General features: G+C 42.9%; 2 protein-coding genes and 1 long non-coding RNA gene across 4 annotated transcripts in view; 1 reads left to right on the top strand and 2 right to left on the bottom strand.

Annotated features, from left to right (window-relative positions):
* KLHL5 (kelch like family member 5) overlaps positions 1 to 5,950 on the bottom strand; it is a 48,053-nt gene extending 42,103 nt beyond the window's left edge. The window contains exons 1-2 of the mRNA XM_058193193.1: positions 5,835 to 5,950; positions 4,213 to 4,325 (exon numbers count right to left, since the gene is read on the bottom strand). The gene's annotated coding sequence lies outside the window, so the exon portion shown is untranslated. The remainder of the gene's footprint in view (positions 1 to 4,212; positions 4,326 to 5,834) is intronic.
* On the top strand, positions 196 to 1,463 carry LOC131203218 (uncharacterized). The gene is made up of 2 exons (XR_009156320.1): positions 196 to 250; positions 458 to 1,463. It is a non-coding gene; the product is annotated as an uncharacterized LOC131203218 (long non-coding RNA).
* A 10,309-nt stretch (positions 5,951 to 16,259) lies between the features above and the next one.
* Positions 16,260 to 25,965, bottom strand: part of FAM114A1 (family with sequence similarity 114 member A1) — a 34,037-nt gene continuing 24,331 nt past the window's right edge. For both annotated transcript variants that reach the window (XM_058193829.1, XM_058193830.1), the window contains 4 exons: positions 25,170 to 25,309; positions 23,089 to 23,161; positions 19,547 to 19,600; positions 16,260 to 18,202 (listed from right to left, as the gene is read on the bottom strand). In XM_058193829.1, coding sequence (XP_058049812.1) covers positions 18,083 to 18,202; positions 19,547 to 19,600; positions 23,089 to 23,161; positions 25,170 to 25,309 — 387 coding nt within the window. In that variant the 3' untranslated portion in view covers positions 16,260 to 18,082. The remainder of the gene's footprint in view (positions 18,203 to 19,546; positions 19,601 to 23,088; positions 23,162 to 25,169; positions 25,310 to 25,965) is intronic.

Here is a 25,965-nt window from a genome sequence, read left to right as displayed (position 1 = left end):
AATCAAGTCAACTGTGTTGTATATTGTTCCATATTGCTAAACAAATTAGGGTATAACTATGAATTAGGATATAACCAGAGGCCATAAAATGTGTTTCATCCTCAAATTTATGACACGCTAGCTAGCAGAAATATGGGAAGACGTAACATGATTGCACATCTTTAAATGTTTACCGACACGCATTGCAACACAGAATTTGGAACTGACGCTGAAGATTCTTCATGGAATCTTACTTACGGTTATTCAAAAGGTAAGTTTTGTGCTTCAAATCAACCTGAATCTAAATTCACACCGGGGGTGGTGGTGGTGTTTGGTGCAGCATTTTTAGCAGCATTTTTTCTATGGCCTTCTTATAGCTGAGAGAAAGTGACTGATCAAAAGTCCAACCCTAGTTTTCTTTCACCACTTCCTGCTTTCTAGGTTGGTGCTTTTAACCACCAGCTTTCTTATTCAACAGATGACGGTACGATAAGAATTAACAGCCATTGAAAAAGTATATGCTGTTGCTACGTTCCAGATAAAACTGGATAACCCTGAAAATAGCCTATAGAACCTGAACAAAACCAATATTTTAGTTCGAAAAAGATAGCAGTATTCTAGGATTTGAGGGCCTGCCCTAAAGAAGAGGGGACATCAACTTATTCTCCAACGCACCAGAAGGCAAGACAAGAAACAAGGGATGGAAACTAATCAAGGAGAGAAGCAACCAGGAATTAAGGAGGAACTTTCCAACAGTGAGGACGATTAACCAGTGGAACAGCTGGCCTCCAGAAGTTCTTTCATCACTGGAAGTTTTTAAGAAGCGACTGGACAGCCACCCATCTGAAATGGTCTCTTGCTTGAGCAGGGGGCTGGACTAAAAGACCTCCAAGACCCCTTCCAGCTCTCTTCTGATTGATCGATTGTTAAGAGTTGAGCCTTCTTAATATTAAATACTGGGATAAATGCAGAATTGGTGTGGAATACGCAACACAACACAAAAACTGCTTCTGTTCCACCTTACAGAGGGATTATTGAGTCTGTCATCTGCACCTCTATAACTGTCTGGTTTGGTTCTGCAACCCAACAAGACAGACACAGACGTCAGAGGATAATTAGAGCTGCAGAAAAAACAATGGCTACCAACCTGTTTTTTATAGAGGACCTGTATACTGCACGAGTCAAAAAGAGGGCTGTGAAAATACTTACAGACCCCTCGCATCCTGGACATAAACTGTTTCATCTCCTACCCTCAAAATGACGCTATAGAGCACTGCACACCAGAACAACTAGACACAAGAACAGTTTTTTCCCGAACGCCATCACTCTGCTAAACAAATAATTCCCTCAACACTGTCAAACTATTCACTAAGTCTGCACTGCTATTAATCTTCTCATCGTTCCCATCACCCATCTCCTTCCACTTACGACTGCATGACTGTAACTTTGCTGCTTGTATCCTTACAATTTATATTGATATTGTTTCCTGATTGCTTATCTGTACCCTATGACTATCATTAAGTGTTGTACCTTAGAATTCTTGATGAATGTATCTTTCTTTTATGTACACGGAGAGCATATGCACCAAGACAAATTCCTTGTGTGTCCAATCACACTTGGCCAATAAAAAATTCTATTCTATTCTATTCTATTCTATTCTATTCTATTCTATTCTATTCTATTCTATTCTATTCTATTCTATTCTATTCTATTCTATTCTATTCCATTCCACTCCATTCCATTCCATCCCATCCCATCCCATCCCATTTAATTCTATTCTATTCTATTCTATTCTATTCTATTCTATTCTATTCTATTCTATTCTATTCTATTCTATTCTATTCTATTCTATTCTTACACAAGCATGAAGTAGAAGATCTCTGGATTTTAAAGGACTACAAGTTACTGTTCCTTTTTTGAGGTTTCCATTATAAAGCTGAGATGTAAAACATTTTTTAGACTGCAACATTCACTTAGGTGGGCGCAAGCTCCAATAAGCTCCATAGGATTTAGTGTTGAACAGAGCGTGTAGGATGAGTTACTCCCATATTCAATCATCCACTCTGTCCATCCTTAACTAAACCCTCTGCCTGAAAAAGAGACAGTTCAAATCTGAAAGTATCAATGTCACACAGACACATCTACCTCTTCCCTGCCGTTCAGCCTTGTACAATCTGAGCCCATCATTCCTGACTGAGTAAAATAAAATAAAAGGCGCAGCAGCCAAGGAAAAGGATCCCTACTGACCCGTTTTGCCCAGATTCTGCAGGATTATGGCTCATTCATTTTTAATTACTTTCATGCTGCAATTAAAATTGCTTCTTCAAACTGCAGTTGCAAGACTCAATCCAAAGGAGAACTGCTCTGGATGCAAACTTACTTTCTTCCTTTTTTTCTTTTTCTTTCTTTCTTTCTTTCTTTCTCCCTTTCTTTTTCTTTCTTTCCTTCCTTTCTTTTCCTTCCTTCTTTCTTTCTTTCCTTCCTTCCCTCCCTTTCTTTTCTTTCTTTTTTCTCTTCCTTTTTCTTTCTTTTTTTTTCTTTCTTTCTTTCTCTTTCTTTCTTTCTTTCTTTCCTTTCCCTTCCTTTTTCCTTCCTTCTTTCTTTCTTTTCTTTCTTTCTTTTCTTTCTTTCCTTCCCTCCCTTTCTTTTCTTTCTACTTATTTCTCTCTTCCTTTCTTTCCTTCCTTTCTTCTTTTCCTTCCTTCCTTCCTTCCATGCTTCTTTCTTTCTTTTTCCTTCTTTCTTTCCTTCCTTTTTTCTTTCTCTCCTTTTTCTTTTTCTTTCTTTCCTTCTTTCCCTCTTTTTCTTTCTTTCTTTCTTTCTCTTTTTTCTTTCTTTCTTTCTCTATATTTCTTTCTTTCTTTCTTTCTTTCTTTCTTTTTCTTTCTTTCTTTCTTTCTTTCTTTCTTTCTTTCTTTCTTTCTTTCTTTCTTTCTTTCTTTCTTTCTTTCTTTCTTTCTTTCTTTCTTTCTTTCCCTCCCTCCCTCCCTCTCTCTCTCTCTCTTTCTTTCATTTATTGGCCACCCATCTTACTAAGAGGTGACTCTGGGAGGCTTACAATAGAGATATTCCACGACTTACGACAGTCCATTTAGTGACCGTTCAAAGTTACAACAGCACAGAAAAAAGTGACTTATGACCGTTTTTCAGAGTTACGACCTACACAGCATCCCCATGATTACGTGGTCCAAATTCAGATGCTTGGCAACTGGCTGATGTATTTATGACCGTTGCTGTGTCCCAAGATCACGTGATCTTTTGCGACCTTCTGACAAGGAAAGTCAAGGGTGGGGGGGGTGGGGGGGGGAAAGCCAGGTTGACTTCACAGCCATCTTACTAATTTATCCACTCTGGTGATTCACTGAGCAACTGAGGCAAGAAAGGTCGTAAAACGGGGAAAAGCTTACTTAACAAATGTCTCGCTTGACCATAGAAATTTGGGGCCGAACTGCGGTCATAAGTTGAGGACTACCTGTATTATAATGCTTATAATACTTTCAAATTCCCCATTGATTTAACCATCCACAAATCATAGTCCAACTTTGACTTAGGCAGTGTGTGTGTGTGTATCTGTTTATACACTAATGACTCCTATCATTTGCTTATCCTATCATTTGCATCTCTACCAAAGGGGAGGGGGGAAGGAATTAAATTTAATGGTGCAATAGAGAAAGGGAAAATTACAGGCATAGTTAGTGAAGGCATAACTGCCTTCCTTTATTTCCCCTTTTTTGTATTTATTTTGGAGTGTTTTCTATTCTAGGGAGCAGCAGTGGGCTTCAGGGTTTAGTGATTGTGAGTCCGGACCACAGGAAATTGTTGTCATTAAACCCTGAAGCAGGGGTGAAATCCAGCAGATTCCGACAGGTTCTGGAGAACCGGTAGCAGAAATTTTGAGCAGTTCTGAGAAACGGCAAATACCACCTCTGGCTGACCCCAGAGTGGGGTGGGAATGGAGATTTTGCAGTATCTTTCCCCTGTCATGCCCAAGCCACGCCCACCAAGTCACACCACGCCCACCAAGCTACGCTCACAGAAGCAGTAGTAATAAAAAAAAAATGGATTTCACTACTGCCTTGAAGCCCAAACCGATACCAGCTGGGAAGGCTTGGCCCAGCCTGTTCCTGTTCTAGTTTTTATCCTATATCCATGGGTTTATTTTATTTTATTCCGTTTTATTCTTTTATTCCATTATTCCATAGGTGAAGCATACTCTTTTAAGTCAACACTCACCAAAAGCAGCTTGTAATGGTAATAACTGGTATCAAAATGCTGGAAAATCGGATGGCATTCTGCTCAAGTTTTCCTGGAGGACGGGCAGCTTCAGGATGGACAGTCGATTGATTCTGAGAATGTAAGGTTTATAAAGCGATTATCTCAGTCTGGAAAGACCAACCCTCCTTAGTAATACCCAACCCTCTTTCGGTTGTATACTTTTTGTAGTATGTTAATTCCATAGCTTTATTTTTATTTTGTTTTTTTTTTACTGTAGCAAGCCACTCGAGATTTACCTGGTGGTCGGATGGGCGGCCAATAAACTGAATAAGTAAAATATAAAATAAAACATAAAATATAAAGCATAAAATACAAAGCAAAATATAAAATAAAAATATAACATACAAAATAAAATACAAAATATAATATAAAAAGTAAACTATAATACAAAAGATAAAATATAGCATACAATATAGAATAAAATAAAATAAAATATAAACTATAAAATAAAACAAAATAAAAAATAAAAAGATAAAACACAAAAAAGATAAAAAAATAAAGTAAAAATATAAAATAAAATATAAAATAAGATGAAATATAAAATAAAAAATAAAAAAATAACATAAAATACAAAATATAAAATAAGACAAAAAATATAAAGTAAAATATAAAATAAGATAAAATATAAAATAAAACAAGATGAAATATAAAAGATAAAATAAAAAGATTAGATAATATAAAATAAAAAGATAAAAGATAATATAAAATAAAAAAGATAAAATATGAAATAAAATAAAATATAGAATATAATATACAAAAGATAAAAGATAATATAAAAGAAAATATAGAATATAATATAAAAGAAAAGAAAAGATAAAATAAAAGATAAAATATAAAGTAAAATATAGAATATAATATAAAAGAAAAGGTAAAATATAAAAGAAAATATAGAATATAATATAAAATAAAAGATAAAAGATAAACTAAAAGATAAAATATAAAGTAAAATATAGAATATAATATAAAAGAAAAGGTAAAATATAAAATAAAAGAAAATATAGAATATAATATAAAAGAAAAGAAAATATAAACTAAAAGATAAAATATAAATTAAAATATAGAATATAATATAAACTAAAAGATAAAATATAAGCTAAAAGATAAAATATAAACTAAAATATAGAATATAATATAAAAAATAAAAGATAACATAATATAAAAGATAATACCAAGTAAAAAATAAAAGATAAAATAAACCCTCCCTTTTAGGGGATCCAAATCCCTGACAGGGCGGCAAAGACAACCCTCAATGCACCCCAACAACCACACTTTGCACCCCAAATCCTGAGGGGAGGCAAGAGGAAGTGTGTGGGGGGGGGGAAAGGGTCTGCAAAGGCACTCTGCCCATGCTCAGGAGACCTCTGGCTCAGGATGCTGCTTCCTCACAGACCACAACTTTCTCCCCCCCCAGACCCCAAGGGCGGGGATGTGTTTGAGGGGAGTGGGTGGGACTGGAGCCCCAAAATGGGGTCCCCCTCAAGGAAGCCCCCTCCCCTCAGAGGACCCCCCCCCACTGAGGGGGAAAAAAAGGCGGATGAGGCCAGCCCCTCCACTCCCCCCATCCCAGCCCTGCTTCTCACCTGAACCCCGGGGGGGGGAAGAGGACCCCAAAACAAAACCCCGATTCGGACGACGAACGGAACAACCGCCCCCTCCTCACTCCTCGCTGCCCCCTCCCCTCCCGCCTCCTTCCCGGCCGCTTGGCCACGCCCTCTTCCTCTGGCCCCGCCCACCGAGGCAGGGCGACAAGGCAGCGTCAGGGAGACGTCTTGGTCACGCCCCTTTCTCCCTCCGTCTCTTGCCCCGCCCCCGCCTTTTCTTTCCCCCACCCCCGCCATCCCGGCCACATCGAACTGCGGGCTGCGCGCGCAGACGCCGCTCTTCCGAACGGAAAGTGGACGCTCCGGCGGGAGGGGCGCGGGGGGGGAGAGGAAAAGTGGGAGGGGCGAGAGGGCGGCTGCTTTTTTATTATGATTATTATTATCTCCCCTCCCACCCACCCCCGCTTCTCTGCGGTGCGCGCTTTGCGAGGGAGGCGGGGCTAGGCTGTTCGAAAAAAAGCCGGCTGCTGTTGCGCATGAGCGTTTGAAAGCAAGCGTGTCCGAACCATGGCCACGGTTAAGACCTGAGGACTTCAACTCCCAGAGTTCCCCCGGTCCGCCATTCTGGCGGGGGAATTCTGGGAGTTGAAGTTCACAAGTCTTTTTACTTATTTATTTATTTATTTATTTATTTTCGTCATGCATGTATTTTATGACAGATTCAAGTGTAAACATAGAACAAAACAGAACAATTTAAATTAGTTTCTTAAAATTGTTCTTAATTTTTGTATTACTTTTTACTTGGCTGCAAACCGCCCTGAGTCCTTCGTGAGAAGGGCGGTATAAAAATTGAAATAATAAATAAATAAATAAATAAATAAATAAATAAATAAATAAATAAATAAATGAATGAATGAATGAATGAATGAATGAATGAATGAATGAATAGAATAGAACAGAATAGAACAGAATAGAAAATAGAATTTTTTTATTGGCCAAGTGTGATTGGACACAGAAGGAATTTGTCTTGGTGCATAGACTCCTGGTGTACATAAAAGAAACTATATATTCATCAAGAGTCGTGAGATACAACACTTAATGATAGTCATAGGGTATAAATAAGCAATCAGGAAACAATCAATATCATAAATCATAAATAAATCATAAGGATACAAGCAACAAAGTTACAGTCATACAGTCATAAGTGGAAGGAGATGGGTGGTGGGAAGGATGAGAAGATTAATGGTTATATAATATAATAATAATTTATTATATTATAATTATAATATAATTATAAGTACATGTAAAGGGTATGAATAAAAGAAAACATTAGGATGCTGGTGCGCTTATGCACCTAGTAAAATTTCCTAGTAAAATTTTGATTCGCCTATGTGCTTGTTGCATCGAGAACAATGTGGGCTTTTTCCATTTTCTATTCCATTTTCTTATTAATTTGCATCCCTTCCTTCCTTCCTTCCTTCCTTCCTTCCTTCCTTCCTTCCTTCCTTCCTTCCTTCCTTCCTTCCTTCCAGGAGAGTTTCTTCTGTTAAAAGCCTGCCTGTGATATATCTGAGAACCCTGCACTTCCATCGTTTTGTTGGCTGACTTTATTTTATTTTTTAAAAAATTTGCTTACCATGTTTTCGTTTCAAAACAATAATGCCTATTTTTGTTGCCGCTTTAAAAGCGGAATCACAGCTTTCTGCAGTAATTTCTGCGTCTCCTATTCTCAAAAGTTCTCTCGCCTCTAATTAGGGAGGGAGGATAAAGAGTTGGAAGATAGATTAGGTTAATTTATGCAAGGAGAAAGAATTACTTTATTGAGTCTCTGTTTCCCTAGTATCCGATTAAATATTTTCCAGAATTTTGCAAGTTTTCTCCAGAGCCTGAGCCTGTTCAACGTAATGTTCTTTATTTTGAAGAATGGTAGCCGCAATAAATTTTGCATTATGTAAATACTATTTAGAAAATGTTTCTGCTGGGGAGAATATGGACAAGATACTAAGGATCGTTTTTCAAAATGCAATTGATGCTCGCTTCCCACACTGCAAAAATCTGTATTTATCCCACGAGCACAAGGCAACTCTGGAATAATTAATAAACCTTCAAGAAGAGCACTTGGCCATCGATATCACTGTAACTCCTGTAGTGATGAAATCCAATTTTTTTTACTGCGGGTTCTGTGGGCGTGGCTTGGTGGGAGTGGTGTGGCTTGGTGGGAGTGGCAGGGGAAGGATACTGCAAAATCTCCATTCCCACCCTGCTCCAGGGGAAGGATATTGCAAAATCTCCAAACCTACCCTACTCTGGGGCCAGCCAGAGGTAGTAGTTGCCGGTTCTCCAAACTGCTCAAAATTTCTGCTTCCGGTTCTCCAGAACCTGTCAGAACCTGCTGGATTTCACTCCTGAACTCCTGTCATTCATTGTTTATACCAATTTTCTGCATGCAAACACGTACAAGTTCACACTGTTTTTTCTTTCACCCTTTGCAAACTATATACGTTTTTATACAAAGAATAGTACAGATAAGACAGAAGGAATAAGATGGAAACGAAAGGATACGATAGCATAAGAAATTAAAAGAGCTGTAATGGAAATGGGCTGGTTGCAGAGCAAAGAGAAGGGAAGGCGGTCGTAGAATGGATCCCACTCGATCAAAAGCATCCACAAGAGACCTAAAACAAGATGGAGCGATGACATCAGCAAGCGCAAGTGCTCCTCGACTTAAAAACAATTCGCGTAGCGGCCATTCAAAGTTGCAACGACACTGAAGAAAAGTGACGTACGACCATTGTTCACACTTATGATAGTTGCAGCATCCTGATTCACATTTACGGCGCTGGCAGCATCCCTGGGGGGGGTGTCATGTGATCACCTTTTTGCAACCACCTGACAAGCAAAATCAACGGGGGAAAACCAGATTTATTCAACATCCGGGTCATAAGTGAACCACCGCAGCGATTTTACCGCTTAACAAATGTGGCAAGAGAAGTCGTACAACGAGGCAAAACGTTTTGCTTAGCAACATATATTTTGGGCCCGATTGTGGTCATAAGACTGAGGACAGTCTGTACTGCGGGGGGCAGGGGGGGTGGCAACTAAGCCAAGAAAAGCTCAACACCGTATTGGTTGGAAACATATGGAAGGGGCGTTCTTTCTGCGATCGATAAGAGACTGGCGAAAACGATGATAATAAATGTTTTTTTAAAAAGAGGCGATTCAACTTTTTTACGTCCTGAGCTCTGGGGATGAGTACAGATAGCCGTGTTGTGACTCATCCTTCCTCCTCTCTTCAGCCGGGCCCCTCCCGTCGCCAACCGGGCCTGTTATCAGACTCCGAGTCTGATAATGAAGATGAAAGGCCTGTCATGACTCCAGCCCCCGGCCCTGGCCTCTGCCTGGAGAGGAGTCGAGTGAAAAGAGAAGCCCAATAAACCTCACTCATACAGCGTGTGTTCCGTCGGCGCAGCCTTCAGAGCAGGAAGTCAGCCAAGTGGTGCAATTACCCGGACCTGCTCCCTCTGACCCCTCCCTTTCCCAGATGCCGACAGTAGATACAGCTGAAGACAATTCAGAGTGGGAGGATCCTCGCTTCCGGAGATCTGAGAGGCGACGCCAGCAGAAGGAAGGGAGGGGCAGGCCTGGATAAATGCTGAGTCATGGAGCCACACCCCACAGCCTATATAAAGGACCTGCTTTTGGCATTCCAACCTTGAGTCAAGCAAAGTCTCATCTAGTTTGCTGATATCGGACTCTATCACTGAAGTCACAACTTGGACTCCTGCCTGCCCTGACAAACATCGAAGGAATTTGGCAAAGCTGCAGAGGCTTCGTTGCCACGTTTGATACGGACTTCCTTGACTCGTTTGTCGGAATGGGGGATGGGACACGACAAGCCGTTTGTTTGTTTTTTTCCCCTTTTGGGGTTTCCCTGCAGCCTTCTCTGCTTTCTATTGAATTTCAAACGTTAAATCTGAGTCCGTTGGCTGTAGAAAAATCACCGAGGTGAATTGTCCTGTTCCTGCAGGTTTGAAATATTGTCCTCTGTGGCACCTGGAAGCTGCCATGGTTCCAAAGAAATGTCGTAAAAGCAGCCAGGGGAGAAAATTGATTTTTCATTGGAAAGTGCCAAGGAGACAGGTTAGAGTTTATATAGCAGGTGCTGTGAAGAGACAGGCGTCATCCCGATGAAGTATAATACCGTAAAAACCTGCCTCTTGGGCTGTTGTCTCTTCCTGGTGCTCTAATTCCTCATCCAGAGCCTTAAAACTTTAATTACACTTATCCTTAATGGAGTGGGGCAGGCTTTGCTGTAAGCTGAGTCATCTATGCTTAATCTGTGTACTGCAAATTAACACAATTTAACAAAACACCAATGATATGTCCTTTTAAATGAAAATAAACTTTGGGACATCATACTATCCAGAGAAGTTGTAGCTAGCTAACTAGCTAGCTAGCTAAATCAGGGATGGAATTCTACCGGTTTGGACCGGTTCGGGCAAACCGGTAGCTCTGACAATCAGCTGGGAGTGAACCGATAGCTCCAATGATCAGCTCGGCCCACCCGCCCGCCCCTGCGCTTTAATTACCTTTATCTTCACAGCTGATTAGCGCAACAGAGTGGATTGTTGCGCCTCAGCTGTTTTAATTCCCTAGCACTAACCCGGAAGCTGATTTTTCATTGAACTGCGCACGCACGCAAAGCATGCGATCACCAAACCGGTTGTTAAACTGGAAGGTTTCCACCCCTGTAGCTAATCATCTATCTCATCTCTCATCTAACCAGTGTTATCTTTATCTTTACATCAGTGTCAGTGTCTGTCTATCTATCTATCTATCCATCTATCTAATCATTTGTTATCTATCTTCTCTGTCATAATTATCTATCTCATCTCTCATCTCTCAATCTTATAATTATCTACCTACCAATATCTATCTACCCATTCTCTATCTAATGATTGTCTGCCTCTTTGCCTGCCTGCCTGCCTGCCTGCCTGCCTGCCTGCCTATCTATCTATCTATCTATCTATCTATCTATCTATCTATCTATCTATCCATCCATCCATCTCTTGTCTGTCTGTCTATCATTTATCCAACTCTATCTATCCATCTCTATCTTATCCATCCATCCATCCATCCATCTTTGTCTTTTTATCATCTATCTTATATCTATCCATCTCTGTCTATCTTATCTGTCTGTCTGTCTGTCTGTCTGTCTATCTATCCCATCTATCATCCATCCATCCATCTATCGATCTATATTTCGCTATCTAGCTATCATCTCAGGCTGTGTCTATGTTTCAGGTTGCATTTGATGAAACCCCAGTGGCAAAACACTGCTCCAAGTCTCTTAGCTCCCATTCAGTATTTTACAGTTGCTATTTGAAAAAAATTGAGGTCAACAGCGTCACTGGGCTTAGTCTCCTACAGTATGTCTGGACTGGAGGGAACTGGAAGCTAAACCATATGAAGAACGGTTGCAGGGATTGGGTATGTTTAATTTAATGAAAAGAAGGAATAGGGGAGACAATGATAGCAGTGTTCCAGTATCTGAGGAGGTGCCCCAAAGAAGAGGGGGTCAAGCTATTCTCCAAAGCACCACAAGGCAAGACAAGAAGCAACGGGTGGAAATTGATCAAGGAGAGAAGCAACCTAGAACTAAGGAGGAATTTCCTGACAGTTAGAACAATCAACCAGTGGAACAACTTGCCTCCAGAAGTTGTGGTGCCCCATCACTGGAGGTTTTTAAGAAGACACCGGACACCCATTTGACTGAAATGGCACAGGGTCTCCTGCTCAAGTAGTGGTTTGGACTGCAACATCTTAGTGGCAATGAGTTGACAGAGGCGGCTTGTTGGTGGCGAGCTGGTCATGCCAAGCTGGACAGGCCAAGCTGTCCCATTCAGATGAAAGCATTCCCAATAGGAATATTAGGTGTGTTCACTTCCTCGAGTTATTTATAAAAATAATAAAGGTGGGATATATATATATATATATGTATGTATGTATGTATGTATGTATGTATGTATGTATATATATATATTTGTTTTCTGAGGTTTTCGCGGGTGCTCTCAGAAGCACGAAGCTGAAGCCTGAAGATGACGAATGAGATTTCGTCGAAACGTCGCCAAGACACTTCCAATTTTCGCGGGTGTAGCTTCGTGCTTCTGGGAGCAATGTGTGATTGCAGCTGTTTCTTCCTTTTTAACTGCTAGTGGGGGTTTGAACTGATTGGGTGGGAGCTTGGCTGTGCTCTGATTGGATGGGGTTTTTTTGTGCTCTGATTGGATGGGGGTGTGTCCTGTTTGGGTGGGGGCTTGGTTGTGCTCAGATTAGTCTGAGATTAGATTTTATATATATATATATAAAAATAAGTGTGAACCGGCTATAAGAGGGCAGTCTTGATTATTTAATTTTGCAATCCGTTTTTATTAGAGATGATGTTGTTTTTTTCCCCACACAACCCTGAGCTGGTCTGGTTCCTTTAAACGAGCCGGTTGGTTTTAATTCTTAAACTGCCAAGCGTATTGATCTTCAAGGATAAATCTCTGTTCTTTGTCTCATTTAGTAGCTTCTTCCTTAATTTTTCCCCCCCTTCATGACTTCGACACGACCTGTGTTTAACACACAAAATCATCTATTGCAATATCCTTCCTGTAAAAGACTACTTCAGCTTCAATCGCAGTATTACAAGAGCAAACAATAGATTCAAGCTTAATGTCAACCGCTTCAAACTTGATTGCAGAAAATATGACTTCTGCAACAGAGTTGTTAACGCTTGGAACTCATTACCTGACTCCATAGTCTCTACTCAAAACTCCAAAATCTTCAACCAAAAACTGTCTACTATTGACCTCACCCCATTCCTAAGAGGACTATAAGGGGCGTGCATAAGAGCACAAAAGTGCCTACCGTTCCTGTCCTATTGTTCCCTTCATTATATCCAATTAACATAACTGTTGCATACTTTTACTTATATATATATATATATATTTCTTTTATGACGTGTTGTTTTTTATTTATGTCGATGTTTGTGTATACTGTTGTGACAAAATGAAATAAATAAAAAATAAAATAAATAAAATCTACTCCGTGCATTGAACGCTTTCCAGAAAAACCTGCAGAAAGGCTGCTTCAAATCCCCTGTTATAAATGATTCTTTTTAAATATTCCTCTAAGGCCCACAACATATTCCTAAGCAACGTTTAGTTAGAAGATCCCTTTCATTATGACAATTACCTATTCTCACAAATCTTCTCTGCAGGAGCAGTTATTATATTCTGCAGTGCCTACCATCCCTGTCCTAATATTCCTTTTTATTTACTCTTTTCATGTATCCAAATTATGTTTATACTTTTACCTGTTATCTTATATACGATTGACAAATAAAATAAAATAAAAAAATTAAAGTGTGAAATCTTAAAGAAACCAAAAAGGCACATGTTTATTGTGACAAATGATTCACTTGCAGTGCTTCGATGCAACGTGTATTAAGAAACTAGCAACTCAGTATTCTGTTAGATCAGGGCTGTTCACCCGATGTGGTATTTAGACAGTTCTGACCGGTGCTGGGGAACCGGTAGCGGAAATTTTGAGTAGTTCGGATAACAAGCAAATACCACCTCTGGCTGGCCCCGCCCCCATCTATTCGCATGGATTTTTGCAATATCCTTCCCCCGGAGTGTGGTGGGAATGGAGATTTTACAGTATCCTTTCCCCTGGAGTGGGGTGGAAATGGCGATTTTACAGTATCCTTTCCCCTGGAGTGGGGTGGAAATGGAGATTTTACAGTATCCTTCCCCCTGGAGTGCGGTGGGAATGGAGATTTTACAGTATCCTTTCCCCTGGAGTGGGGTGGGAATGGAGATTTTGCAGTATCCTTCCCCCCGGAGTGGGGTGGGAATGGAGATTTTATAGTATCCTTCCCCCTGGAGTGGGGTGGGAATGGAGATTTTGCAGTATCCTTCCCCCTGGAGTGGGGTGGGAATGGAGATTTTGCAGTATCCTTCCCCCTGGAGTGGGGTGGGAATGGAGATTTTGCAGTATCCTTCCCGTGGAGTGGGGTGGGAATGGAGATTTTGCAGTATCCTTCCCCTGCCATGCCCACCAAGCCACGCCCACAGAACCAATAGTAAAAAAATTTTGAATTCCATCACTGTTGTCCAACCATGGCAACTTTCAGACTTCCAACAGGCTAGCTGGGGAATTCTGGGAGTTGAAGTCCAGAGGGCTTAAAGTTGCCAAGGTTGGATACCCGTGGGTTAAATTAATGAAGGTCACCGTATTTTTTATTATTATTATTTGAATTTATATCCCGCCCTTCTCCAAAGACTCAGGGCGGCTTACACTGTGTTAAGCAATAGTCTTCATCCATTTGTATATTATATACAAAGTCAACTTTTATTGCCCCCAACAATCTGGGTCCTCATTTTACCTACCTTATAAAGGATGGAAGGCTGAGTCGACCTTGGGCCTGGTGGGACTCGAACCTGCAGTAATTGCAGGCAGCTGTGTTAATAATAGACAGACTTAGTCTGCTGAGCCACCAGAGGCCCTGCCTTGCTTCAGAATCCCTACCAGTAAGCTCAAAAGAGACGGAGACATGCAAAACTTGGAACATGGAACATGCTGGAAAATGCTAGAACATTCTGCTCCACGACGGCCATGTTCTGGTCGTTCAGCAATACCTAGAAGTAACTGTAATTCATCGAACTGGGAGCAGATTGTGGTGTCCTGGATCCTATGTTCCAGGCAAATGTTCTCAATTTGTGAGATTTGCATGAAGATACATTTGAAACCGTAGGCATTCCCTTACCGAGCAACAGCGGTGGAATATGGAGTGGACCGAGAAATGCAAACCCAATTACGTCGATAAACCAGATCATTTGTAGCTCAAAGTTGAAATGAGGTGTTCTCTGAGCCTGGTGGTTTTCTTGCAGACCTTTCATGACCCAACTAGATAACATTATCAGTGTTAGAAGGGAGTGGAGAGGAGGAGGAGGAGGAGGAGGATTATAACTGGGAGTCCTTGTGGCTCTCCAAGCTTGGTGATTTTCTTGCAGGCCTTTCATGACCCAACTAGGGAACATCATCAGTGTTAGAAGGGAGTGGAGAGGAGGAGGAGGAGAGGAGGAGGAAGAGGAGGAGGAGGATAACTGGGGGCCCTTGTTGCTCTCCAAGCTTGGTGATTTTCTTGCAGGCCTTTCATGACCCAACTAAGGAACATCATCAGTGTTAGAAGGGAGTGGAGAGGAGGAGGAGAGGAGGAGGAGGAGAGAAGGAAGAGGAGGAGGAATATAACTGGGGGCCCTTGTTGCTCTCCAAGCTTGGTGATTTTCTTGCAGGCCTTTCATGACCCAACTAGGGAACATCATCAGTGTTACAAGGGAGTGGAGAGGAGGAGGAGGAGGAGGATTATAACTGGGAGTCCTTGTGGCTCTCCAAGCTTGGTGATTTTCTTGCAGGCCTTTCATGACCCAACTAAGGAACATCATCAGTGTTAGAAGGGAGTGGAGAGGAGGAGGAGAGGAGGAGGAGGAGAGAAGGAAGAGGAGGAGGAATATAACTGGGGGCCCTTGTTGCTCTCCAAGCTTGGTGATTTTCTTGCAGGCCTTTCATGACCCAACTAGGGAACATCATCAGTGTTAGAAGGGAGTGGAGAGGAGGAGGAGGAGAAGGAGTATAACTGTGAGTTCTTGTGGCTCTCCAAGCTTGGTGATTTTCTTGCAGGCCTTTCATGACCCAACTAAGGAACATTATCAGTGTTAGAAGGGAGTGGAGAGGAGGAGGAGGAGGAGGATTATAACTGGGAGTCCTTGTGGCTCTCCAAGCTTGGTGATTTTCTTGTAGACCTTTCATGACCCAACTAGGGAACATCATCAGTGTTAGAAAGGTGTGGAGAGGAGGAGGAGAGGAGGAGGAGGAGGATAATTGGGGGCCCTTGTTGCTTTCCAAGCTTGGTGATTTTCTTGCAGGCCTTTCATGACCCAACTAGGGAACATCATCAGTGTTAGAAGGGAGTGGAGAGGAGGAGGAGGAGAAGGAGTATAACTGGGAGTTCTTGTGGCTCTCCAAGCTTGGTGATTTTCTTGCAGACCTTTCATGACCCAACTAGGGAACATCATCAGTGTTAGAAGGGAGTGGAGAGGAGGAGGAGAGGAGGAGGAGGAGAGAAGGAAGAGGAGGAGGAATATAACTGGGGGCCCTTGTTCCTCTCCAAGCTTGGTGATTTTCTTGCAGGCCTTTCATGACCCAACTAGGGAACATCGTCAGCGCTAGAAGGGAGTGGGGTTTTTAATGATGTTGCCTAGTTTGGGTAATGAAACATGTGCCAAAAAGCCACCCAGCTCAGGGAGCACCAAGGAGCACCCCTTGAACCCAAATATGGATCCCCTTCAGTATAAGGAACCAACACGAGCGAAAAAAAGATGATCTAATTGATTGGCAAGGAACCAAGAAGCAATCCTTTGTTTAAATAATTTACTGCTTTTTCTGCATAAGACTTTATGATGCAAGCCTACAGAACAACTGACCTGCAATCATAAATAATATCGCTAAGGCAAGTAAACATCTGTGCTAGTGAGAGGCGTAAAGGCCCACAAATGGAAAAAAATGGACTTAGGGTCAAAAGTAAGGTCTAATGTTAGAAGCAGCATTCAAAATAAGGTCCATTCTTCCATTATACCTTTGGTTCTCTTCCCTGAATGTTTACATTTAATATTAGGATGGCAGCAAAATCAGTAAATCTGCCCTTTCGGCTCTCTCAATTTACTCGATTAAAACCTTTAAGCAAAAGGCCAGGGGTGGGGCTGCTGGGGGTTCGCAGGGGTTCGGGAGAACCTCTAGCTAAAATTCTGTGCTGTTCGGAGAACCCAAAAATCCCACTCCTGGCTGGCCCCACCCATCCCGCCCCTCCCAGGAGTTCCCATGCAGGTAAGTGCAGGGCAAGCGCGGAGGCTTGGGGAGGGTGAAAAATGGGCCTAGTGGAAGTTCTACCCCACCCCTCCCCTCCCAGGAGTCCCCACGCGGACTGTTTTGGATGCAGGTAAGTGCAGGGTGCGCACAGAGGCTCGGGGAGGGTGAAAAATGGGCCTAGTGGAAGTTCCACCCCACCCCTCCCCTCTCAGGAGTCCCCATGCGGACGGTTTTGGATGCAGGTAAGTGCAGGGCATGCGCGGAGGCTCAGGGAGGGTGAAAAATGGGCCTAGTGGAAGTTCCACCCCACCCCTCCCCTCTCAGGAGTCCCCATGCGGACCGTTTTGGATGCAGGTAAGTGCAGGGCGTGCGCGGAGGCTCGGGGAGGGTGAAAAATGGGCCTAGCGGAAGTTCCATCCCACCCCTTTCCTCCCAGGAGTCCCCATGCGGACCGTTTTGGATGCAGGTAAGTGCAGGGCATGCGCGGAGGCTCAGGGAGGGTGAAAAATGGGCCTAGTGGAAGTTCCACCCCACCTCTCCCCTCCCAGGAGTCCCCACGCGGACCGTTTTGGATGCAGGTAAGTGCAGGGTGCACGCAGAGGCTCGGGGAGGGTGAAAAATGGGCCTAGCGGAAGTTCCACCCCACCCCTCCCCTCTTAGGAGTCCCCACGCGGACCGTTTGGGATGCAGGTAAGTGCAGGGCGCGCACGGAGACTCGGGGAGGGCAAAAAACGGGCCTAGTGGAAGTTCCACCCCACCCCTCCCCTCCCAGGAGTCCCCACGTGGACTGTTTTGGATGTAGGGTGCCCACGGAGGCTCAGGGAGGGCGAAAAACGGGCCTAGTGGAAGTTCCACCCCATCCCTCTCCTCCCAGGAGTCCCCACGCGGACTGTTCGCCTCCCCAGGCTCCCCAGCCTCCCAGAGGCTCAAGGAAAGCCTCGGGAACCTGGGGAGGGCAAAAGCACACACACACACACCGCCCCTGTGGTACAGGAGGCTGACTAGGCCACGCCCACTATGGCCACGCCCACCCAGCAACCAGGCAGAGAACCTTTTGCTAAAATTTTTGAAGTCCCCACCTGGCAAAAGCAGTGGTCGGGGGTGGGGGGGAGACAACTTTTTTTGGGGTAAAACCAAATCTAAACTATTCAGTAATATATCCAAGGTGAATTTTGCACCGATAAAGCCAGAATACGCCTTAAATTACTACAAGAAACATCTCGTTGCTTTCCCCATTCGCTGATTTCAACCCGGCGGATGGAAACATGTTTGTTTGATTCTTTCGGTGCAAATCCTGCATTTTAGTGTCCTTCTAAAGCCTCCAAAATGGCTTATACGGCATTTGGATATTAATTAATGGTACCCATCGGAAATTAAACCGATGGCTCGTTTAGAGGAAATCCCGTTTGTGTTTTGTGTTGGATATGTGAGATCTGAAGAACCGGAAGCAGCAACTGGAAAGCGTCTTGAATATATGCAGTGCTGTTACAGCCCTAATGAGAAAAGAAATTATTATTATTAGCATATTAGCATAATAATAAAGTATTATTAGCAAATATAAGAGCCGAAGAAGCTTCTTGGGTGGGAAGTGAAACGTCTTCAGAGAAAAACCAGAAAGTTCAGTTGCTTCTTGAAAAAAAGCACCTTTGAGACTATTGTTAGCAAAGTGTGGCATTTTTTGTGAGCTGTTACACCAGAACACAGAAGATCTGCTTCCAATAAAGCTAGCTGTAGTTGGCCTTACTGAACCATCTTTGAGACTTCAATGTTGCCACAAGGGAAATGAGGGTAGAGAAGGAAGAGGTTGTAAAAAAAATGCTTTTAAAAGGCTCTGACGATCCCAGCTGAGTTGCCTGATCATCCGAGGCTTTTGTTTTCTTTAAAAGCCTTTTTTTTTGCCTTTAAAAGAAAAAAAGAGCCTCTGATGATCAGGCAACTCAGCTGGGATTGTCAGAGGCTTTTAAAAGCATTTTTTTTACAACCTCTTCGGCCGAAGAGATTGTAGAAAAAAATGCTTTTAAAAGCCTCTGACAATCCCAGCTGAGCCGCGCGATCATCAGAGGCTTTTTTTTTTACTTTTAAAAGCATTTTCTCGGCCGAAGAAAAAATGCTTTTAAAAGTAAAAAAACAACAACACAACCTCTGATGATCGCACGGCTCATCTGGGCATGGAAGGGGGGGGGCAGGGTTTTTTCCTACCAGTTCTCCGAATGACCTGCCGCCATCGCTACCGGATCGAGCGAACTGGTCCGAACCGGGAGCATTTCACCCCTGGCATAAGGTCTCCTGCTTGAGTACGGGATGAGCTAGAACACCTCCAAAGAGGCTTCCAACTTTATTATTCTATGTTCTATGTTCTGCTCTCCACAATTAAATAAAATCAGTTTGATCATCATCATCATAACGCAGTTGGAAGATACCCAGGAGGTCTAACAACCTGCTCTCACTGGAGTCTTATACTATTTCTGATAAATGGCTATCCAGTCTTTTAAAAGCTTTGAGTGATGGAGCATCTACAATTTCCAAAAGCGATTTGTTCCACTAGTTAATTGTCCTCACTGTTAGGAAATTTCTCCTTAATTGCAGGTTGCTTCTGTCCTTCGTTAGTCTCCATCAGGGGTGAAATCCAGCAGGTTCTGACAGGTTCTGGAGAACCGGTAGCAGAAATTTTGAGTAGTTCGGAGAACCGGTATTGGAAATTTTGAGTAGTTTGGAGGACAGGCTGGCCCCAGGAGTGGGGAGGGAATGGGGATTTTGCGGTATCCTTCCCCTGGAGTGGGGTGGGAATGGGGATTTTGCAGTATCCTTCCCCTGGAGTGGATACAGGAATTACTTACCTCTGATAGTACGCTATTGACCATTGGATTAAGAATTTCAGCTTTTTTGTCGCTCTGTTTAAAAGAAAACACGGGAGAAAATTAAAACGCTCTCGCGGCACTGAGAAAACGCCACCAAATGAAATATCCGATAAAGGGAAAATACTGAGTTACTCTCACGGAAACGTGCTTCGTCTTCACTGGCAAGCTATAAAATGTAATTTTCCTCAACGCTGGAAATCTGACAGAATTTGAGCTAAAGGACTGATTTTAAAACCAAAATGGGTTAGAAATTTTCCAAAGAACCCAAGTCCAGGTGGAGGGGGGGGGCGGTTTAATTGCATATGGGAATTTACAAAACACACACGCACACTTCCAATTTACAGTCACTGTCAAGGAACAATCAATGGTTGGTTGCTACCGGTTCTCCCCAGTTTGGGAGAACCGTTAGCGGAGATGTTGAAGTGACAGCGGACCGATTTGTTCTTACCGTCATCTGGGCTCTCCCGCCCGCCCCTGTGCTAAACCTACCTTTATTCCTCCGTTTTTAGCCCAGCTGAAAGGCGCGGCAGAGTGGATTGCAATGCCTCAACTGGTTAGCCAGTCAATGCACTTGCGTGAAGCGCAATTTTGGCGTCCGTGCGACCTAAGCGAGCATGCATGCCGATTGCGCACGAAGCGCATGCGCAAAGCGAACTGGTGGTAACACCGGTTAGAACCCACCACTGGGAACGATGTCAGGGTTGGTGGGAGTTTGCTTGCCAGAAAGGAAGCTAAAGAACCCAAACGCCTTCTCACCAGCAATCCACACCCAGATAATCCACACCCTTCTCTGTGGGGGCCCTTACCCTCTGGAACGAGCTTCCCCCGGGTTTACGCCAAATACCTGACCTTCGGACCTTCCGCCGTGAACTAAAACATACTTATTTATTCGCGCGGGGCTGGCTTAAATTTTATTGGTTTTTTTAAATTTTAAAATTTTTATTATGAATTTTAATGGGTTTTTGTTTAATATATTTTAAATTTTTTAGGCCAATTATGTAATAAGTTTTTTAATTTGTTTTTAATTGTATATTGCACTGTTTGTTTTATTTTGGCTGTACACTGCCCTGAGTCCTTCGGGAGAAGGGCGGTATAAAAATCGAATAAATAATAAATAATAAATAATAATAATAATAAACAGAAATTAAGATTAATTCGTTAATTTTAAAATTATTCAGATTAATACTACACCGACGATCCAGAGGTAAATAATATTTCAGTCAAGGACCTAGTAAGGCACACAAGCAACAGTAAACAACAGCCTAATCAAAGGCTTATTTTCAACATCACTCCCACTAACACTGACAGGGCAAGTCACTAGTATATAAACAACAAACAAACCCCGATTCCCTTTTACACTGTTGATGTTCCCTAGATGGGTCATGAAACGTCTGCAAGGAGACCAGTCAATCTCAGAGAACACCAAGGACCCCACACAGTGGTAAAATCCAAATTTTTTGAGGGAGGGAATGGGGAATGGGGACATAAAAATGTCTCGCTTAGCAACCACGAATTCTGGGCTCAGTTGTGGTCGTAAGTCGAAGACGACCTGCGCTGCAATGCTTGACTTGAATTGGACTTCTGTGATCCTTTTTAATTGCTTTTATTTAAAAATCTGAGGAGCCAGATTGTTATCAGCGGTAGGCTGACTCTGTAAACCGCTTAGAGAGCACTGCAAAGCGGTATATAAATCTAAGTGCTTATTGCTATATTCTCTTAAATCTCCTGCATTCCACTGTTATGGATTTTCCTGCAACACGAAGAGCTTAATTATAAAGGTAAAGAATCTATTTTTCGGAGTCCTCCAGCGACTCTTATGATGGGAATATAAGTATGAAATAAAGCTCTTGGCTATCAAACTTGGCAATTATTGGCACCTTTGATGAATAGAACGGAGAAAAACGTATCACTTAAAAGCTATACTATTGTTGTGACTCCCGCCCCCAAACCTGGCCCCATGCCCGAAAGTGACTCCGAAAGTGAGGGGGAAGGGCCGGTAAGGTTTACCTCGGGAGCAGCGATTCCTGTGGCTCGGCTCCAGGAGCCAGAACCAGGCCAGTTGGAGGATGTAATGAGGCTGTCATCCCCTGATTCCTCCCTTCCCCAGGCTACGCCTTCAGACCCAGCTGATGATAATAATAATCAAGCTTAGATTGACCCGCGCTTCAGAAGATTAGAGAAGCGGCATTATCAAAAGGAAGGGTGGGGCTCCTGCCACAGGATATATAAGGAGCTTTGGGACTGCTCTCACTCCACGGGAAGCAAAAGTTTAGCTGAACCGTTTCAAAAAGAGCTGAAAGTCTTGCTACATGAGTCATTTGTTTGAACTTTGGCAGGCAGCTGCGATTTCTCTGCCAGGACTGATAAGAGCCGTGAATCCGCTGGCTGAAGGCCAGCTCGTGGGTCTGAAGTGGGGAAGGAGACAGAACAACTATATATCCGTGATGGCGAACCTATGGCGAGCAGCGCCCTCTCTGATGGCACATGAGCCGTTGCCCCACTTCCGCTCTGCCGCGCATGCGCGTGCACCTCCCACTGGCCAGCTGATCTTTGGGTCTTTGCCGCACATTAGTGGAGGGGGTGCCTGGGGGGGCGCCTGTGCATGCATGGGGGGCGTGTGTAGGGGGTGTGTGCATGTGCGGGGGTGGAGCTCATATTGAGGCATGCCCACATGCGCGGGGGCAGGGCCATTGGTGGTTTGCCCCTGGTTCAGACCGGTTCTATAGAACCGGTAGTAAAACCGATGGGAGGCTCCGCCCACTGACCCAAACGTCATCTGCGCATGCGGGCACAATGTGAACTGGTAGTAAAGGTAAATAGAACCCACCCCTGTGTGGGGCACATGCACGGGGACGTGCGCGCATTGCATTTGGGGGGGTTTAGGCACGCGTGCGAGAACGCTATGGTCACTTGGTCCAGAAAAGCTTAGCCATCACTGCTATATATGATTAAGAATATATGATCTTTGTTTGTTTGTTTGTAGTTCTGTGAGAAATATATTATGTGCATTGGATGCGGATTTAAAAAAATAAAAATAAAAAATAAAAAAATAAAAAAGGTAAAGGTAAAGATTCCCCTCGCACATACGTGCTAGTTGTTCCCGACTCTAGGGGGCGGTGCTCATCTCCATTTCCAAGCCGAAGAGCCAGCGCTGTCCGAAGACGTCTCCGTGGTCATTTGGCCGGCATGACTCAACACCAAAGGCGCACGGAACGCTGTTCCCTTCCCACCAGAGGTGGTCCCTATTTTATCTACTTGCATTTTTTATGTGCTTTCGAACTGCTAGGTTGGCAGAAGCTGGGACAAGTCACGGGAGCTCACCCCGTTATGCGGCACTAGGGATTCGAACCGCTGAGCTGCCGACCTTTCGATCGACAAGCTCAGCGTCTTACCCACTAAGCCACCGCGTCCCTGGATGTGGCTTCGAGATACCATTTAATAACACTTGCTCATTCTCTCACTTAGTTAAAGAGTAACCCATGAGGTAATAAATCAATAAATGAAGTTGTGTAAGAACTTACCGCAACCAAAGTCAAAACATCGGAGAATTGTTTCGAGAGGGACAACACTTCATTACACATCGTATTTGTCAAACTGTCGAAAACATAACGGGAACATGAGCGTTTCTCGTTAATCAGCATCTTCTTGTACATTCAGACCAAACTACAATCTAGATCATTGCCAATTCATGATTAGTAATTTAGACAAAGGATAGGAGTCTCCAATCTGGGTCAGTCAGTCACTCGGACTCGTGCTGGAAACGAATCCTCAGGGAATTTCTCTCTAGCAGTGTGTGTGCTTTTTAGATATTGATTGGGGTGTGTTGATGGCTGGCTACTAAGTTGTCGGCTGTTGTTTCCTTGCGCTGCCAAGCCCTCGGCTCCTAAGTACTCGATAAGCTAGTGACAAATCAGCACTCCTGTTGACGGACAAAAGGGCCTGTTTCCCAGGCTTCAGTTATTTCCCTGGCTGTTTTTGTGCCTGCTCGTCCAACAATCTTAGTAGTTGCAAAACTGAATGTATGTCCTTATTCATTGTAGTGTAAGGCTACCAATGAGTTCGGGTCTCCTCGTCTGACCATTGGCTTGTTGTTGTTGTTGTTGTTGTTTGCAGTCTGGTGCAAAAATTGGATTGCCCTGTGATGCTGTATTGTCATATTTGCTCATGAAAATAACATATTTACATAAATTTACATAAATATTCCACTTTGATGGGTCAGCAGATGACACATATCATACACAACAACATTTTTTTTTTCCCAGTGGAAGACAACTTTGCCTTTTGATTCATTGCTATTGCCCCCAGAATAATCTAAATAAAGAGAATACTTTTCAAACATTCTAAACGTTAAGTTCAAACATCATTTAAAGAGGCAATGGGCGAAGACAGAAAGACCTGGTTACTTTACACAATTTTAGCCATTCTTAAAATTAGGATTATTATTTTTTTAAAATGGAAAGTCAGTAGACTCCATCTACAAGTAGTCCCCATTTAGCAACTGCAGTTGAGACCAGCAACTTGGTCACTCAGTAAAGCGGTCGCTAAATGAAACCGCGACTGCGCTCATGATACAGCTAACATCAAAAACATCATTAAAAAAGGACAACAAAGAATGTTCTTTCTGCGCCAACTCAGTAAGCTCAAACTGCCCAAGGAGCTGCTGATCCAATTCTACAGAGGAATTATTGAGTCTGTCATTTGCACCTCTATAACTGTCTGGTTCGGTTCTGCAACCCAACAAGAAAAACACAGACTTCAGAGGATAATTAGAACTGCAGAAAAAATAATTGCTACCAACCTGCCTTCCATTGAGGACCTGTATACTGCACGAATCAAGAAGAGGGCCGTGAAAATATTTGCAGATCCCTCGCATCCTGGACATAAACTGTTTCAACTCCTACCCTCAAAACGACGCTATAGAGCACTGCACACCAGAACAACTAGACACAAGAACAGTTTTTTCCCGAAGGCCATCACTCTGCTAAACAAATAATTCCCTCAACACTGTCAGACTATTTACTGAATCTGCACTACTATTAATCGTTTCATAGTTCCCATCACCAATCTCTTTCCACTTATGACTGTATGACTATAACTTGTTGCTGGCAATCCTTATGATTTATATTGATATATTGATCATCAATTGTGTTGTAAATGTTGTACCTTGATGAACGTATCTTTTCTTTTATGTATACTGAGAGCATATGCACCAAGACAAATTCCTTGTGTGTCCAATCACACTTGGCCAATAAAAAATTCTATTCTATTCTATTAACTTTAGCTTTCTTTAACAGACCTGCAAAGATTGCAGGTGTGAGAATCGGTTGAAAAATGGCTTTACATCACCGCCGTGACTGCCAACAGACGGTCACTGAACGAGACAGTTGCAAAGCCAGAATTACCTGTCATGTCACAGAGGCAGTGACACCTGTAGAAGTTTCTTGGTGCAACACAACGTTATAAAGCCTCACCACCCAGCAAAACCTGTGTGACCATGTGACAATGCAACACACACCCAAAAAATGAAAATATTACGACGAATGAATGAATGAGCAGTAATAACCCTTAAGCAGAAAGAACAGCAAATGGAAACTATATTCACTTTGTTAGACCTCGAGCCTGGTCCAAGGCTGGCTTTTCAACTTCTTGTCCATGGAGAATTAATTCTGCTAGTTTATGGAGTTGTTCAATGCAACGCGCTGTTACTTCGGCCAGGCTTTCAATGGACAACATGTAAAGTTCCTTGAAAGGAAGAAATTGTACTGATTAGCATAGATGCCGAGCCTATTGCAAGGCAGTAAATTTTACTAAATAGCGCTGATACTAAGTAAAGTCATGCTGTAGATGTAGCAGAGAAATATCCAGAAAATATCATTAGTGTATTTTTCGGAGTATAAGATGCACTCCCCGCCCCCAAAAGAGGGTGAAAATTTGGGTGCATCTTATACTTTATTTATTTTATTTATTTATAATTTAATTTCTATACCGCCCTTCTCCCGAAGGACTCAGGACGGTTTACAGCCATAAAACACAAAATACAAATAAATTTAAAAACAGAATTAAAAACAAATATTTAATAGGCCGAATCAAACTAAAATGGTCACAGACTGACATAAAACCCATTTAAAATTACAATTAAAATTACACTTAGGCCAGTCCCACACGATGAAATAATAAAGTCTTAAGTTCACGTTTGAAGGTCCGGAGGTCGGGGAGTTGACGTAACCCTGGAGGCAGCTCGTTCCAAAGGGCCGGTGCCACCACAGAGAAGGCTCTCCCCCTGGGGGCCGCCAACCGACATTGTTTGGTTGACGGCACCCTGAGCAGGCCCACCCTGTGGGAGCGCACAGGTCGTTGGGAGGCTATCGCAGAAGGCGGTCTCATAAATAGCCCGGTCC

Source organism: Ahaetulla prasina, chromosome 8 (assembly GCF_028640845.1).
Source record: "Ahaetulla prasina isolate Xishuangbanna chromosome 8, ASM2864084v1, whole genome shotgun sequence".
Classification (NCBI taxonomy): Eukaryota; Metazoa; Chordata; class Lepidosauria; order Squamata; family Colubridae; genus Ahaetulla; species Ahaetulla prasina.
The sequence above is the reverse complement of the archived record's forward strand: the minus strand, read 5'-3'. Positions and strand labels throughout refer to the sequence as shown.